At 47.1% G+C, this 18,917-nt stretch overlaps 2 protein-coding genes across 5 annotated transcripts in view; one reads left to right on the top strand and one right to left on the bottom strand.

Annotated features, from left to right (window-relative positions):
* LOC309340960 (uncharacterized protein) overlaps window positions 1-18,917 on the top strand; it is a 163,938-nt gene that overhangs the window by 107,592 nt on the left and 37,429 nt on the right. The window lies entirely within an intron of this gene.
* Window positions 5,641-18,917, bottom strand: part of LOC309340937 (uncharacterized protein) — a 31,523-nt gene continuing 18,246 nt past the window's right edge. The window contains exon 6 of the mRNA XM_081860202.1: window positions 5,641-7,888. Within this exon, the coding sequence (XP_081716328.1) occupies window positions 5,799-7,888 (2,090 nt within the window). The 3' untranslated portion in view covers window positions 5,641-5,798. The remainder of the gene's footprint in view (window positions 7,889-18,917) is intronic.

Below are 18,917 nucleotides of genomic sequence, written 5' to 3'. Positions count from 1 at the left end.
GTTCCCACAGCTAAGGAAACTGCTCAGCTATACTTGCAGCATGTCTTCCGCCTGCACGGCCTACCTGAGCGTGCGGTGTCCGACTGGGGCGTGCAGTTCACATCCCGTTTCTGGCGAGCATTGCACCAGACCCTCGGGACAGAGGTCTGTCTATCATCTGCCTACTAACCACAGACCGATGGCCAGACAGAACGGGCAAACGCGGTGCTGGAGCAGTACCTCCAGTGTTTCTGCAGCTACCAGCAGGATGACTGGGTCGACCACCTAGCATTGGCGGAGTTCGCCTACAACAACGCGGTGAATGCGTCCACCCAGCAGACCCCGTTCCAGGCCAGTTACAGTTATCATCCGCGGCTGTTCCCGGATGTGTTGCCAGCAACTGCGGTCCCTGCAGTGACAGAGTGGCTTCAGGAGCTCCAGTCTCAGCAACAACTATTGATGGAGCAACTGCGCCAGGCCAAGGAGGCGTACAAGGCCCAGGCCGACTGCCACCGCCAGGTGGGGCCAGAACTCCACGGCTGGGAGACTGGGTTGTGTGATGGCCTGGGAACTCCAGCCTGCACAGGAGTCCCCGCCTCCAGGGCCGGCTGAGCTGGGGCAGGGCCTTGACTCTGAGGCACCTGCATCTGTGACGGATCCTCAGGAGCAGGCACCAGGTGAATCTACTCTGGCTCCGGAGGGGATTGAGGACACATTGCCTACAGGTGCGCCTCTCCCAGCCCTGTCAGGGGAAGGCGAGTCTCCCCCTGGGTCCAGTAACCCTCCAGCCTCTCCTGAGCTGCAGAGGCTCAGGGCAGAGAGGCGGAGGAAGCTGGTTTCTCCCAGGAGGAGTGCTCGCCTTAAGGCCAGGAGAGGCGGGTCACCTGAGGGCTGGGACCGCCCCTGGCCTCAGAGAAGATAAAGGCCAGTCAGCCCGGTCCCAGGTTGCGGGAGCAACGTCGTTGAAGAGCTATTTCGGCCAGCACCCAGTCCTGTTCCTTCAGAGTTCCTGTCCTTGCCTGGCTCCTCGCTTCGGACTCCACCTTGCCCGTGGAGGACAGTCTACAGACCCTCGACCCAGGTCCTGGACCTCACCCCACGGTAACCTCCCCCCAGGACCAGCACAGGCTGACTGGTCTTTATCTCCTCTGGGGCCTAGGGTGGTCCCAGCCCAAAGGTGACTCGCCTCTCCTGGCCTTAAGGGCTGGGAGAGGAGCACCTGCAGGCAATGGGTCCTCAATCACCCCCGGAGCCAGAGTGGATTCATCTGGTTTCTGCTCCTGAGGATCCGGCACAGGTGTGGGCTGTTCAGATTCAAAGCCCTGCCCCGGCTCAGCCGGCACTGGAGGCAGAGACTCCTGTGCAGGCTGGGATTCCTCCGGTTCAGCCTCTGAATCAGATTCCCAGGCCATCACAGGAGCAACTGCGCCAGGCCAAGGATGCGTACAAGGTCCAGGCTGACCGCTACCACCAGGTGGGGCTGGAACTCCACGTCAGTGAGCCATGGGGCTATATAAATTCTAATTGGACTCCGTTTGAATGGGCAATTGTATCCAGGCTGCAATTAGCTTTTTGGTTCCTTAGGAACAACTGAGCAACTTCCCTAGAGTGGAAGACCAGAGCCTATAATAATAACAAGAAAATCCCATAGAAAGGCCAAGGCAAAGACATCTCTCTCAAGAAATGCCCAAACCTGTGCCACTACAAGGTGACATGGTCAATATGAAAGCCCTACAGGGATTCACCAGGGATTGTTGCTGCTGTGATATGATGGAGGTGTGAGACCAGACGAGAGCTAGCTTTGACACCTGGGAACACACACAAAAAAGGCAGAAACAAAAAAAACCCCTGCATTTTTCACTCATTATTTGACCTTCCCGCTAAGTGTAAAGCATAGACCACTATTGAGAATGTTCCTCCCAAAGTGCTAGAATGCCACAAGTAATTTAGGAACAAAATGCAACATGTGTTATTTTTTTATGTGATATCCTATGCCCAGCTATGTGCACTGCTACACCTGCAAATAGCCTTGAGAGGCCTGACATGCAAGTCTCTTAAGATTTACATGAAGGCATCCATTTACAACATGCCAGGTTATTATTTGTGGGGCAGCAATTTTTTACAAAAAAATTATATCCCCAAAGGGGGGAATTGTTATAAGAATTTTTAGGTGAGAGAGAGAGAGAGAGATCTAAATGTACCAAGCAAACACATATATAAATATATAAACCACATGTCCAAAACCCACAGGAAAAGTCCTAAAGCCATTTTGACTCTTTCAGTCACCTCAAATATTTCTCTACAAGGTCAAAGGAAATGCAGAAACCTCCCCATTGTCTCTGTCCTCACAAATCCTGCCTTAAGGGCACATTTAAGGTGTGACTAGGGTGAGCCTGTGACCTGGCTCAGGAATGAAGTATTATCATTACAAAAGAATAGCCAGCCTCCCAGGTACCGCATTTTTCGCTCTATAGGGTGCACCGGACCATAGGGCGCACCTAGTTCTTGGGGGGGGGAATAAAGAAAAATTATTTCTCCCCTCCCCCCACCCCAAAGAGCAAAGAAGCCAAGACTGTCCATCCATGAGAGGTTGCGTGCGGCTTCGTTTTTAGCCGTGGGGCTGGGGCAGCCCGAGCTTCCCCCAACCCCAGGCCCCAGAACAGGTCTGGGAGCAGAGGCAAGGTTGCACAGCCTTGTCGCCGCTCCCATAGCTTGTGGGCTGGGGGAGCGCTCTGAAGGTTTGCGGATAGCTGCCTGAAGCCCGGGGAGCGCAGTTGGCACTGCGCTCCCCGAGCTTCAGGCTTCAGGCTGCTATCCGCAAGCCTTCGGAGCCTGGCAGGCACTCCCGCAGTGCTCCGAAGGCTTGCGGATAGCTTCAGCGAAAGCCTGCATTCGCTCTATAGGACGCACAGCTGGGTGACCTTGGGCCAGTCACACTTCTCTGAAGTCTCTCAGCCCCGCTCACCTCACAGAGTATTTGTTGTGGGGGAGGAAGGGAAAGGAGAATGTTAGCCGCTTTGAGACTCCTTCGGGTAGTGATAAAGCGGGATATCAAATCCAAACTCTTCTTCTTCTTCCCCTTCATTTTTGGAGGGGGGAAAGTGCGTCCTATAGAGCAAAAAATATGGTAATCTAGTCAAGTGGCCATTAACAGGTAACCTGGCAGACAAGGTAAAAACAACACTCAGATTTCTGTTGTAGACCGCCTTTTCTGTGATGTAGGTATGATGTTTCTGTTGGAAAACTTGCCCCCTTGGGTGAGGCTGGCCTCTCTCCCTGCTCCTGGGGCCTGTTTATCGGTGATCCTCTCTGGCTGACATCCCGGACAGTCCAGGGAGATCTTGATAGGCGACATCCCCCAGAATGGAAGATGCACACCCCCTTTGCATACCAGCAGGAGAATGAAGATAGTCAGAAAGGCTTTTTACATCTTGTTTATTTCTGACTGTACATCTCCACAAAAAACACGTCCGATCAGTTCAGTCTCCTCCGAGCAAGTGACACAGACTTCCTTCACATACGCAACAGGAAGGTCTCATATTACACTGAGAACAAAGCCTTGTGAATCCCGTGAACTGCCTGGAAGATTCTTTCCCAGGACTAGCCACATCATATGATGTAAACACTGAGCTGCCTGTTTGCAGCTGCATTGTACTCACATCCTGACAGTTTCTGGGGGTGGTCTTGGACTCCAGGGCGGGCAATTAAAAATGTCTATATAAGGGCTTGCATGCAGGGCTCAGGGTCCTCCTCCTCTCTCCTGCGTGTGGGTGGAGAACCCTGCTGCAACATTTAATAAAGAACAGGCTTACTAGCTGCTTTATTTTTCAATATTCTTTGGTTGGTCTCTGTTATTTTCTCCTACCGATAGAGAACCTACAAAAGGACTGTATATGGGCCCTTGGGTACCCCATAAGGAAAAAGGAGCAGGTTTTTTCCCTTATATCACCTGCAATCATGTCTGCTGTGTTAGCATTTCACTCCTCCCGTTGCTGGATATGCGGCTAGTATGTCACATGCCCCTGTTTACTTTCCTAGGCTTGGGAAGTGTAAGAACGGAAGTCGGTCTTATCTCTTTCACTCTGCTGTGCTTTTGCACTGTTCTTTGTCTCCCTGTCTGTTGCTGAAGAAGAGAGAGGGCGCCATTATGATCCGTTTGGTGTCGTCTGCACATGTGATGAGCATCCCCTCAGTTCCTTCATCCAAGTCACTTATCAAGACGTTGAACAACAACGGGCCCAGGACAGAACCCTGCAGCACCCCTCTGGTCACTTTTCCCCAGGATGAGGAGGAACCATGAAGGAGTCCTCTTTGGGTTCGGTCAGTCAAATCCACCTAACAGTTACCTCATTCAGCCTCATTTTACCAGCTTCCTCACATAAATGTCGCAGGGGACTTTGTCAAAAGCCTTACTGAAATCGAGATGCACTACTTCCAAAGCAGTTCCCTGATCAACAAAGTTTGTAACTCCATCCAAAAAAAGAAAAGAAGAGATTTCTCTGGCTTGTCGTTTTTGAGAAAGCCATGCTTTCATCCTGTATGCTTATAATGTAAAATCTTCAGATGAAGGGCAAATACATTTTAAAGAAGAATAAATGAGGATATAGACAAGCTGGAATATTTGCAAAGGGAGGCGATTTATGTATTTATTTAATCTGTAAACCACCCGACCCAGTGGTGCCACTTGAATAAAATATTGGTGGGGGCCAGGTAAGTCCCGCCTTGCACTATCAATCACAGGATGCATGCACGCCATTAGAATGGCAATGTCTATAATGGCAGCGACTTTTAAAAAAAGTAGTATTTTGCGCCCATAGTTCAATTTCTCAGCAGCTGCCCTTGCCCCAGAGAACACTTCTAGCATTCCATCTCCTCTACCTGTGGCACTGTTCAGTAGTGGGGAAAGTGACCTCTTCACACCGGATGTCCATTTGGTATGGCCCTTTCCAGGTTTTTTCCTGCCTCTTGTGTTTGTCATTCATTTGTTCTCCTGTGTGTGTTGCCAGTAGAAGCCACAATTCTGTGGGTACTCTAGGTGGTGCAGAAAACACCTAGAAGCTCCCTAGAGGTTGAAGTGCCCATCAAACTTCAGTTTTGCACTCTATTAATTCCAATTAGGAGTACTGGGGGTGGTTCAGATTCTGGGGTAGTGCTTTTGTCCAGCAGAGGGTGTCACAGGGCCAGCCTACTTTCCCTTTAAAGGAAACTTGGGTCTCCAGCTGGTTTTGGACTACAACTCCCATCATCTCTAGTTAGCAGGACCAATGGGGAGAGACGATGGGAACTGTAGTCCGGGAGCTGCTGGGGACCCAAGTTTGGGAAAGCCTCCTTCAAAGCAACTTTTCCATTTTGCCCGCAAAGATGGGACCTGTCCATGTTTGTATTTTCTTGTATTTTGTTTTTCTCATGACGTTTGTGCGGTTTAAAAAAAATTCTTAAAAGGACAAATTGACAGTGAAATTGTATGGCAAGTAGCAGAAGAATAAAATGTTGCATTTGAAAAAGAACACACAAAGAAAACCTGGGGGGGTGGCCTCCTCAAATATTTTATGGGGGGGCAAAGACCCCTAGGAATTTAAGAGTGGCTGTATTCCCTACACCCACATGTCTCAGAATGCTTAGAACATAAAAATACAACATAAAAACACAAAATATCACATGTTAAAATAGCATTAGATGTCAATAAGAAAAAGGCCTGGTTAAAAAGGTGCGGATTTGCCTGACTCCTAAAGCTATATAATGTTTTTTCCGACCTTTGTATGGATTCTTTGGTGGGAAATGAGTTTAGAGCTAACAGTGAAGCTCTTTCCACATTCCATTCACTGATAGGGTTTCTCCCCTGTATGAATTCTGTGATGGGAAGTGAGATGGGAGCTATGAGTGAAGCTCTTTCCACATTCGATACACTGATAGGGCTTCTCCCCTGTATGAATTCTTTGATGGGAAGTGAGATGGGAGCTATGAGTGAAGCTATTTCCACATTCCACACACTGATAGGGGTTCTCCCCTGTATGAATTCTGTGATGGGAAGTGAGATCGGACCTCTTCCTGAATCTCTTTCCACATTCCACACACTGATAGGGCTTCTCCCCTGTATGAATTCTTTGATGGGAAGTGAGACTGTGGCTTTGAGTGAAGCTCTTTCCACATTCCACACACTGATAGGGTTTCTCCCTTGTATGAATTCTTTGATGCTTAGTGAGATCGAAGCTATGAGTGAAGCTCTTTCCACATTCCACACACTGATAGGGTTTCTCCCCTGTATGAATTCTGTGATGGGAAGTGAGAGAGGAGCTCTGACTGAAGCTCTTTCCACATTCCATGCACTGATAGGGTTTCTCCCCTGTATGAATTCTTTGATGGGAAGTGAGAGAGGAGCTATGAGTGAAGCTCTTTCCACATTCCACACACTGATAGGGGTTCTCCCCTGTATGAATTCTGTGATGGGAAGTGAGATGGGAGCTATGAGTGAAGCTCTTTCCACATTCCATACACTGATAGGGCTTCTCCCCTGTATGAATTCTTTGATGGGAAGTGAGATGGGAGCTATGAGTGAAGCTCTTTCCACATTCCACACACTGATAGGGGTTCTCCCCTGTATGAATTCTGTGATGGGAAGTGAGATCGGACCTCTTCCTGAATCTCTTTCCACATTCCACACACTGATAGGGCTTCTCCCCTGTATGAATTCTTTGATGGGAAGTGAGACTGCGGCTTTGAGTGAAGCTCTTTCCACATTCCACACACTGATAGGGTTTCTCCCCTGTATGAATTCTTTGATGGGAAGTGAGACTGTGGCTTTGAGTGAAGCTCTTTCCACATTCCACACACTGATAGGGTTTCTCCCTTGTATGAATTCTTTGATGCTTAGTGAGATCGAAGCTATGAGTGAAGCTCTTTCCACATTCCACACACTGATAGGGTTTCTCCCCTGTATGAATTCTGTGATGGGAAGTGAGAGAGGAGCTATGAGTGAAGCTCTTTCCACATTCCATGCACTGATAGGGTTTCTCCCCTGTATGAATTCTTTGATGGGAAGTGAGAGAGGAGCTATGAGTGAAGCTCTTTCCACATTCCACACACTGATAGGGTTTCTCCCCTGTATGAATTCTTTGATGGGAAGTGAGACTGTGGCTGTGAGTGAAGCTCTTTCCACATTCCACACACTGATAGGGTTTTTCCCCTGTGTGAATTCTTTGATGGGAAGTGAGATTGGAGCTATCAGTGAAGCTCTTTCCACATTCCACACACTGATATGGTTTCTCCCTTGTATGAATTCTTTGATGCTTAGTGAGATCGTTGCTCTGACTGAAGCTCTTTCCACATTCCACACACTGATAGGGTTTCTCCCCTGTATGAATTCTTTGATGGGAAGTGAGAGAGGAGCTTTTCCTGAAGCTCTTTCCACATTCCACACACTGATAGGGTTTCTCCCCTGTATGAATTGTTTGATGGGAAGTGAGAGAGGAGCTATGAGTGAAGCTCTTTCCACATTCCACACACTGATAGGGTTTCTTCCCTGTATGAATTCTTTGATGGGAAGTGAGACTGTGGCTTTGAGTGAAGCTCTTTCCACATTCCACACACTGATAGGGTTTCTCCCTTGTATGAATTCTTTGATGAGAAGAGAGATGAGATCTCTTACTGAAGCTCTTTCCACATTCCACACACTGATAGGGTTTCTCCCCTGTATGAATTCTTTGATGGGAAGTGAAAGAGGAGCTATCAGTGAAGCTCTTTCCACATTCTATGCACTGATAGACTTTCTTTCCAATGAGATTTTGTTGATGGGAAGTGGAATTGGAGCTCTGACTACAGCTTTCTCCACACTCCAAATTTTTGCGTGGCTTCTCCTCTCTGGGGATTTTGTCGTGGTCACCTTTGCTCTCGATTTCCAATTCATCACAATCTGCAATGGAGACAAAAAGGGATTAGAGCCTCAGGAATAAATGGAGAAGAACTGAAGGGACTTGGGTGTGTGTTCATTACCTGTTACAGATAGGTAGCCGTGTTGGTCTGTCATGGTCAAAACAAAATAAAAAAATTCCTTCCAGTAGCACCTTAAAGACCAACTGAGTTAGTTCTAGGTATGAGCTTTCGTGTGCATGCACACTTCTTCAGATACACTGAAACAGAAGTCACCGGACCTTTCTATATAGTGAGAAGGTGGGGAGGGGTATTACTCAGAAGGGTGGTGGGAATGGGTGATTGGCAGATAGCTGCGATGAGCCTGTTGACGACTCTTAACGACTGCAATAGGTCTAACAGGAAAAAGCAAGGGGTGAGAAGGTGAAAAATGGCTTTGTCATGTATAATGAGATAAGAATCCAATGTCTTTATTCAAACCAGGTCTCTCCATAGTTTTAAGTTTGGTGATAAGTTGCAATTCAGCAGCTTCTCTTTCCAGTCTATTTCTGAAATTCCTTTGTAATAGAACAGCTACTTTGAGATCTTGTATAGAATGTCCTGGGAGATTGAAGTGTTCTCCTACTGGTTTTTCTGTCTTGTGGTTCCTGATGTCGGATTTATGTCCATTTATTCTTTGGCGTAAGGTCTGGCCTGTTTGTCCAATATAGAGAGCTGAAGGACACTGTTGGCATTTTATGGCATACACAATGTTAGACGATGAGCAATTAAATAGTCCCGAGATGGTATGTGTGATGTTGTTGGGGCCAGTAATGGTGTTGTCCGGGTGTATGTGGCAGCAAAGTTGGCATCTGGGTTTATTGCAGGCTCTGGTGCCAGTGTCCGTGTTAAGTCTGGTTATAGTATTATTGTGGGTTAGGAGTTGTTTAAGATTGGGGGGCTGTCTGGAGGCAATGAAAGGTCTTCCTCCCAGAGCTTGAGAAAGAGAACTGTCATTGTCCAGGAGAGGTTGTAGATCTCTGATGATGCGTTGTACTGTTTTAACTTGGGAGCTGTATGTGATGACTAGAGGTGTTCTGTTATTTTCTTTTTTGGGTCTGTCTTGCAGCAAGTTCTCTCTGGGTATCAGTCTGGCTCTGTTGATCTGTTGTCTAACTTCATCTGCTGGGTATTTTAGTTCTAAAAAGGTTTGCTGTAGATCTCTTAGGTGAGAGTCTCTGTCTGTAGAATTGGAGCAGATGCGGCTGTAACGTAGTGCCTGGCTATATACAATGGACTGTTTGGTATGTTTGGGATGGTAGCTAGAGGCATGTAGATATGTTTGTCGGTCAGTTGGTTTACGGTATAAGGTGGTGTCTATGCGCCCATCCTGTATTTTTATAGTAGTGTCCAAAAAATGTATTTCTTGCATAGATTGATTCATTGTTAGGTTGATGGTGGGGTGAAAATCATTGAATTTCTGGTGGAAGGTGTCCAGGGTCTGTTGACCATGTGTCCAGATGATAAAAATATCATCAATGTATCGCAGGTACAAGAGAGGTTTGAGTGGGTAGGAGTTTAGGAAACGTTGTTCTAAATCCGCCATGAAGATGTTGGCATACTGTGGGGCCATGCGGGTGCCCATTGCTGTGCCGCTGATCTGAAGGAACAGGTCATCACCGAATTTGAAGTTGTTGTGGGTAAGGACAAATTGGCAGAGTTTGGTAGCAAAGTCCGCTGTGGTTTTATCTGAAATGGTATTCCTTATAGCTTGTAAACCATCGTTGTGTGGGATATTGGTATACAGAGATTCCACATCCATAGTAGCTAGTATAGTATTGTTGGGAAGATTATTTAAAGATTGTATTTTCCTCAGAAAATCTGTGGTGTCACGTACATAGCTGGGAGCACTGATGGCATATGGTTTCAGAACAGAGTCCATATAACCGGAGACACCCACTGTAATAGTGCCAATACCTGAAATGATGGGGCGTCCTGGATTTCCTGGTTTGTGTATTTTAGGTAGAAGATAGAAAGTTCCTGGTCGAGGTTCTGTTGGTGTGTTTGTGAGGATCTGTTCTTGGATGTGTGGGGGTAGCTCCTTAACAATCTTGTTCAGTTCTTTTTTGTATTCTTGTGTGGGGTCTGAGTCCAATTTTATGTAAAAGGCGGTATTGGAAAGTTGTCTGTGAGCCTCCTGAATGTAGTCAGTTTTGTTCATGATGACGACCGCTCCACCTTTGTCCGCTTCTTTAATTATAATGTCTGGGTTGTTTCTGAGATTATCTATGGCTCTCCTTTCGGCATGGTTTAGATTTTGTTGTAAGCGATGGTGTTTTCTGGTCACATCTGTTTGGATTCTGTGGCGGAAGCAGTCAATGTACAAGTCCAGTGTGGTGTTGCGTCCATCAGGAGGGGTCCATGTGGAGTCCCTTTTTGTGTAACACTTTTTCGGTGGTAGTTGGTGGTCAGTGTTCTGTTGGGAGGGTGGTTGTTGTTCTGCAGTGGGTTGTGAAGTTGTTGCTTGTTCTGCTTTGTCTTGTTGTTGTGTGTGTTGAAAATACTCCTTCAGGCGTAAACGGCGGAAAAATGCTTCCAAGTCCCCACAGAACTGAATCATGTCTGGGGATTTGGCAGGGCAGAATGACAGTCCACGTGAAAGGACTGATTCCTCAGCTGGGCTGAGTGCTTGCTGTGAGAGATTGACAATATTGTAGATCAACAATATTGTCAATCTCTCACAGCAAGCACTCAGCCCAGCTGAGGAATCAGTCCTTTCACGTGGACTGTCATTCTGCCCTGCCAAATCCCCAGACATGATTCAGTTCTGTGGGGACTTGGAAGCATTTTTCCGCCGTTTACGCCTGAAGGAGTATTTTCAACACACACAACAACAAGACAAAGCAGAACAAGCAACAACTTCACAACCCACTGCAGAACAACAACCACCCTCCCAACAGAACACTGACCACCAACTACCACCGAAAAAGTGTTACACAAAAAGGGACTCCACATGGACCCCTCCTGATGGACGCAACACCACACTGGACTTGTACATTGACTGCTTCCGCCACAGAATCCAAACAGATGTGACCAGAAAACACCATCGCTTACAACAAAATCTAAACCATGCCGAAAGGAGAGCCATAGATAATCTCAGAAACAACCCAGACATTATAATTAAAGAAGCGGACAAAGGTGGAGCGGTCGTCATCATGAACAAAACTGACTACATTCAGGAGGCTCACAGACAACTTTCCAATACCGCCTTTTACATAAAATTGGACTCAGACCCCACACAAGAATACAAAAAAGAACTGAACAAGATTGTTAAGGAGCTACCCCCACACATCCAAGAACAGATCCTCACAAACACACCAACAGAACCTCGACCAGGAACTTTCTATCTTCTACCTAAAATACACAAACCAGGAAATCCAGGACGCCCCATCATTTCAGGTATTGGCACTATTACAGTGGGTGTCTCCGGTTATATGGACTCTGTTCTGAAACCATATGCCATCAGTGCTCCCAGCTATGTACGTGACACCACAGATTTTCTGAGGAAAATACAATCTTTAAATAATCTTCCCAACAATACTATACTAGCTACTATGGATGTAGAATCTCTGTATACCAATATCCCACACAACGATGGTTTACAAGCTATAAGGAATACCATTTCAGATAAAACCACAGCGGACTTTGCTACCAAACTCTGCCAATTTGTCCTTACCCACAACAACTTCAAATTCGGTGATGACCTGTTCCTTCAGATCAGCGGCACAGCAATGGGCACCCGCATGGCCCCACAGTATGCCAACATCTTCATGGCGGATTTAGAACAACGTTTCCTAAACTCCTACCCACTCAAACCTCTCTTGTACCTGCGATACATTGATGATATTTTTATCATCTGGACACATGGTCAACAGACCCTGGACACCTTCCACCAGAAATTCAATGATTTTCACCCCACCATCAACCTAACAATGAATCAATCTATGCAAGAAATACATTTTTTGGACACTACTATAAAAATACAGGATGGGCGCATAGACACCACCTTATACCGTAAACCAACTGACCGACAAACATATCTACATGCCTCTAGCTACCATCCCAAACATACCAAACAGTCCATTGTATATAGCCAGGCACTACGTTACAGCCGCATCTGCTCCAATTCTACAGACAGAGACTCTCACCTAAGAGATCTACAGCAAACCTTTTTAGAACTAAAATACCCAGCAGATGAAGTTAGACAACAGATCAACAGAGCCAGACTGATACCCAGAGAGAACTTGCTGCAAGACAGACCCAAAAAAGAAAATAACAGAACACCTCTAGTCATCACATACAGCTCCCAAGTTAAAACAGTACAACGCATCATCAGAGATCTACAACCTCTCCTGGACAATGACAGTTCTCTTTCTCAAGCTCTGGGAGGAAGACCTTTCATTGCCTCCAGACAGCCCCCCAATCTTAAACAACTCCTAACCCACAATAATACTATAACCAGACTTAACACGGACACTGGCACCAGAGCCTGCAATAAACCCAGATGCCAACTTTGCTGCCACATACACCCGGACAACACCATTACTGGCCCCAACAACATCACACATACCATCTCGGGACTATTTAATTGCTCATCGTCTAACATTGTGTATGCCATAAAATGCCAACAGTGTCCTTCAGCTCTCTATATTGGACAAACAGGCCAGACCTTACGCCAAAGAATAAATGGACATAAATCCGACATCAGGAACCACAAGACAGAAAAACCAGTAGGAGAACACTTCAATCTCCCAGGACATTCTATACAAGATCTCAAAGTAGCTGTTCTATTACAAAGGAATTTCAGAAATAGACTGGAAAGAGAAGCTGCTGAATTGCAACTTATCACCAAACTTAAAACTATGGAGAGACCTGGTTTGAATAAAGACATTGGATTCTTATCTCATTATACATGACAAAGCCATTTTTCACCTTCTCACCCCTTGCTTTTTCCTGTTAGACCTATTGCAGTCGTTAAGAGTCGTCAACAGGCTCATCGCAGCTATCTGCCAATCACCCATTCCCACCACCCTTCTGAGTAATACCCCTCCCCACCTTCTCACTATATAGAAAGGTCCGGTGACTTCTGTTTCAGTGTATCTGAAGAAGTGTGCATGCACACGAAAGCTCATACCTAGAACTAACTCAGTTGGTCTTTAAGGTGCTACTGGAAGGAATTTTTTTATTTTGTTTTGTTCATTACCTGTATTGCTTGTCATTAACCAACATATTTATTTTGAGATTCTGATGTGTTGTTTAATGTTGCTTTGTTTGATATACAGTAGTGGTCAAAATTGTGAAAGACTTTTGGGGAAAAGTGTATTTCAGAGGTTTGCTGGCTCTTCATTGTATCTTCAAGTGTATTTCAGAGGTTTGCTGGCTCTTTAACACCACTTCATTTGGAGTAATGTCATAAAATTATATATCAGTGGAAAGATAATTCGATCAAGAATGCAATCGAGATTGCAATCCAACAAAGTTTCTTCAATTACCCCTTTTCTATCAAAATTATATCCAAATAACCAGAAAAAGAAAGCACAACTTGCTTAGGTTGACTTTTGTCAGTGTGTTATGTGATTGCTATCAAGTTGGTTGGTTTGGTGTGTTCTTTCATTTAGTGAGGGTGTAAAACATAATAAAATTATAGAAATGGCACAAAGAGTTGAGTGGTCCCCAGAAAGTAAGATTGTACTATTAAGTGAAGAAGGCTACAGTTAGGAAAAATTAGAAGAGAGATTGGGGAAAACTTAACCAAAGTTGGCCTTTCTATATTTTTGAAGAGGTATAAGGAGACTCAGTCACTACAAAATCAGACTTGTTAAGGCAGGGAATGTGTACAAAGGCAAGTGACGATGGATGAGTGGAGAGACTGTGCCTACATGACAGAAGAAAATCATCTGGGTGTATACAAGATGTCATCGCGCAATGTAAAGGTTGAAAAGGTTGAAAAGATGAAACCCATGTTAACTGGACAGCGGAACAATGGGACACTACCTTACTTGACAGGTTGTCTCAAGATATGGCAAAGAGAAATTTCCAAATTCCTGTGGGAAGGGAAGAAACCTAGGATTAAACACCTGATCTTAATAGACATAAAACAGAGAGGAGGCTTTTCCCTACCTGACCTAAAACTTTACTACGAGGCAGCCTGTTTCACCTGGCTAAAAGGATTGGTGCACGTTGCAGGATCCGGACCTGGAAGGTTTTGACAATCGTTGGGGATGGCACGCCTACCTGATATATGGAAAAGCGAAAATTCATAAAAATTTTACCAACCATATAATAAGAAAGTCACTCTTTGCTGTATGGGAAAAATATAAAGACCTGATGGAGACTTCCGGGTTAGCGCCATCGGTAATGGCGGAATTCCTCTGACCAGGAGGAATTTGCTCTGTGGGAACCGGGTCTGGCCACCACGGCGAAGGCGGGGACCCCTCAAAATCACAGGCGGGTGAAGCCTGTGAACGTGGGATTCGGTGGGCACCTTTTGCACCTCCCCTACTTGCAGGGAAACCCGATTTCGGGGCTCCGGAGCAAAGTGGGGTGAGCAGCGCGGTGCTGTGAATCGACTGCTTTTTCCACGGAGCGAAGCCGCACAGCCATTGCCGGAGAGCGCTGACTTTTTCCTGTGGACAATTGGATTCTAAAAGCAACTACCCGTGAGTAGAACAAATTGGAAACTTTTAAAGGAAAAAAAGACTCAATTTGGTACTGTAGCGGGGAGGCATAAACAGGAAGTCCGCCTTCCGCTTTTGTAAATAGATCAAAGCAAAGAGGCTGCAAGCTAAAGTCTTGGAAAGCCGATCGGAAAGGACTAATTTTTCAACACCAAAAAATAGTAACCCCCCCCCCTTGGAAGCAGGAGAAGAGTTTTGGACTATATATACCTGCAAGAGAGAGGGAAGGAAGCTAAAATTCCACCACTCAGAACCTGGGAACGGGCTGCCAATAGGACAATAAGACTGCCGTACTTTGAAATGCGCACTGACTGTGAATAGATCATCCGCTGACAGCTAGCTCAGTAAGAGATACATTGTTTTTAGCTGTCCCCTTCTGATCCTAAAAAGGAAGAAAAGTAACTGAAAATTGAAACTAACTTTCCTGCTTGAGCTGTGTTTTAAAAGGCGTTATTTTGGATTAATACAAGTACGGATTGTAACTGTTTCCCCCTAGAGGAAGTTTCTGAAACTGTTACAAGAGTTGGATCAGGGGAATTTTCCACTTGTAAGATAAAACTGTGTGATTGTGGGACTGACCTTGGACTTTTTAAGTGTTATGGCAGATGGGAAAGAAAAAGTAGATTCGTCACTCCCAGACAAAACAAGAAGATCTGGGAAGTCTTGGCAGTGAAGAGCGTCAGCATCTGGTCCTTCTGCCTCACCTGCAGCTGTACCAACACAATCCAAACCAAGAGGAATGTCATCAGAAGAAGCTCTAGCGATTGCATTAGGTAAGATAAATGAATCTTTAGAGCAGCTCAATAAGGAGGTAGATGCGACAAATGCGAAAGTGGATGCAACAAATGCGAAGGTGGATGCTGCAAATACTATAATAATAATAATAATAATAATTTATTATTTGTACCCCGCCCATCTGGCTGGGTTTCCCCAGCCACTCTGGGCGGCTTCCAACAGAGATAAAAAATACACTAAAATGTCACATATTAAAAACTTCCCTGAACAGGGCTGCCTTCAGATGTCTTCTGAATGTCAGGTAGTTGTCCATCGCCTTGACATCCGATGGGAGGGCATTCCACAGGGCGGGCGCCACCACCGAGAAGGCCCTCTGCCTGGTTCCCTGCAACTTGGCCTCTCGCAGTGAGGGAACCGCCAGAAGGCCCTCGGAGCTGGACCTCAGTGTCCGGGCAGAACGATGGGGGAGGAGACGCTCCTTCAGATATACTGGACCGAGGCCATTTAAGGCTTTAAAGGTCAACACCAACACTTTGAATTGTGCTCGGAAACGTACTGGGAGCCAATGTAGGTCTTTCAAGACCGGTGTTATATGGTCTCGGCGGCCGCTCCCAGTCACCAGTCTAGCTGCCGCATTCTGTATTAGTTGTAGTTTCCGGGTCACCTTCAAAGGTAGCCCCACGTAGAGCGCATTGCAGTAGTCCAAGCGGGAGATAACCAGAGCATGTACCACTCTGGCGAGACAGTCCGCAGGCAGATAGGGTCTCAGCCTACGTACCAGATGGAGCTGGTAAACAGCTGCCCTGGATACAGATTTGACCTGTGCCTCCATGGACAGCTGTGAGTCCAAAATGACTCCCAGGCTGCGCACCTGGTCCTTCAGGGGCACAGTTACCCCATTCAGGACCAGGGAATCCTCCACACCTGCCCGCCTCCTGTCCCCCAAAAACAGTACTTCTGTCTTGTCAGGATTCAACCTCAATCTGTTAGCCGCCATCCATCCTCCAACCGCTTCCAGACACTCACACAGGACCTTTACCGCTTTCACTGGTTCTGATTTAAAAGAGAGGTAGAGCTGGGTATCATCTGCATACTGATGAACACCCAGCCCAAACCTCCTGATGATCCCTCCCAGTGGCTGCATGTAGATGTTGAAAAGCATGGGGGAGAGGACAGAACCCTGAGGCACCCCACAAGTGAGCGGCCAGGGGTCTGAACACTCATCCCCCCCCACCACTTTCTGAACACGGCCCAGGAGGAAGGAGCGGAACCACTGTATGACAGTGCCCCCAGCTCCCAGCCCCTCAAGACGGTCCAGCAGGATGTCATGGTCGATGGTATCAAACGCCGCTGAGAGATCCAGCAGAACTAGGAAACAGCTCTCACCTTTGTCCCTAGCCCGCCGGAGATCATCAACCAGTGCGACCAAGGCAGTTTCAGTCCCATGATGAGGCCTGAATCCCGACTGGAAGGGATCCAAATGGTCCGCTTCTTCCAGGCGTGCCTGGAGTTGTTCAGCAACCACTCGCTCAATCACCTTGCCCAAGAATGGGAGGTTTGAGACTGGGCGATAATTGGCCATCGTGGCCGCATCTAAAGATGTTTTTTTAAGAAGCGGTTTAATAACCGCCTCTTTCAGCGGGTCTGGGAAGGCTCCCTCACGGAGGGAAGCATTCACCACCCCACGAAGCCCATCGCCCAGTCCTTCCCGGCTAGCTTTTATAAGCCAGGATGGGCAAGGATCCAGGAGACAGGTGGTTGGCTTCACTCGTCCAAGCAGCCTGTCCACATCCTCGGAGGTAACAGATTGAAATTGATCCCACACAACTTGACCAGACAGGACTCTAGCACTCTCCCGCCCCGGCCCTGCTCCCACGGTGGAGTCTACTTCTTCCCGAATCTGAGCGATTTTATCTGCAAAAAAATTTGCAAAATCATTGCAGGAGAACATGTGGCCCGTACTGGGCCCCGATGTTACAGGTGGTTCCGCTAAATTGCGAACCACCTGAAAGAGTCTCCTGCTGCTGTTTTCTGCAGATGCAATAGAGGCGGTGAAGAAAGTCTTCTTCGCCGTCGCTATCGCCACTTGGTAGGCTCGACGTTGAGCTCTAACCCGTGTCCGGTCAGATTCAGAATGAGTTATCCGCCACCGGCGCTCTAGCCGTCTCAACGATTGTTTCATTGCCCTCAGATCCGTGGAAAACCACGGGGCTCTCCGGGCTTCATGCAATCGGAGAGGGCGCTTCGGAGCCAAACAGTCAATAGCCCTGGTTAACTCCACATTCCAGCGGGCCACCAGGGAATCGGCTGAAAGGCCATCAACATGGGATAAAGCATCCCCAACCACTCTCTGGAAACCATTTGGATCCATTAAGTGGCGGGGGCGGACCATCCGAATCGGTCCCACCTCCCTGCAGAGGGGATGGGTCGCGGAGAAGTCCAGTTGCACCAGGAAGTGATCTGACCATGGCACTTCTTTCGTTTCACTTTTACTTAGTGTCAGATCACCAACATCCGTAGAGGTAAACACCAGGTCCAAGGCATGTCCGCGGCTATGGGTTGGGCCAGACTTATTCAGGGACAGCCCCATGGAGGCCATGCTTTCCACGAAGTCCCGAGCGGCCCCTTGTAAGGTCGTGTCGGCATGGATGTTAAAATCCCCTAGGACGACCAAGCTAGGTGTCTCCAGGAGAACATCCGCCACGACCTGAAGCAGCTCGGGCAGGGAATCCTTGGTGCAGCGGGAAGGTCGGTACACCAAAAGGAATCCTGTACTGCCCCTATTGCCCAACTTCCAGAACATGCACTCAGAAAACTGGGTCTTCCCAATAGGACGCCTGGTGCAAACTAATGACTTCCTAAAAATCACTGCAACCCCCCCTCCCCGCCCACATGACCTGGGTTGCTGTGCGTAAGAGAAACCTGGTGGACAAGCAGCGGCAAGGACAGGCCCATCTGCTTCATCCAACCAAGTCTCTGTTACACATGCCAGGTCAAGTCCTCCATCCATGATCAAGTCATGGATGGCAGTGGTCTTATGGATCATTGACCTGGCATTGCACAGCAACACTTTCAGGTCATGTGGGTATCCCTTGCTGATTCTAGTATTCATCCGGTCAGGACCAGACCCAGAGGCAGGGATAGTCCTCAGACAACGACTAAACCTGCCTCCTCTGTAATGACATGGTCTGGTCTTAGCGTAACTCCTCCTCCTACCCGTGATCACTGAGATCGGTTGTCCCAGTGCATTCCCCCCTGTGAAGCATATCCCAGCCATTTTGTGGGCTGGGGCCCATTCCCCGGCAGCCCTGACCCCTCCCCTTAAGAACAAAATAACCCCTTTAAGAAACAAACAAACAAACAAACAAAAAACACAAATAAGACAATATAAACAAAAAACAATAAAAATTACAAAAATTACAAAAACATAAAATCAAACAAATTCCCAGGCCCAATAAACATCCACCGCACCCCCCCCACATACAAAAAATTCAAAATAAAAATTTTAAAACATTTTAAAAGCACTCTGCACCCCTCCGGCAGTAACAGCAACTGTTCTAGTGAGGCCCATCAGGCCCTGCCCCAGGCCAGATGGTGAGTGGCAGGAAGGAGCAGGACCCC

Source organism: Podarcis erhardii (genome assembly GCF_964252035.2).
Source record: "Podarcis erhardii genome assembly, chromosome: 4".
Classification (NCBI taxonomy): domain Eukaryota; kingdom Metazoa; phylum Chordata; class Lepidosauria; order Squamata; family Lacertidae; genus Podarcis; species Podarcis erhardii.
This window is presented reverse-complemented; position numbering and strand designations above follow the sequence as displayed.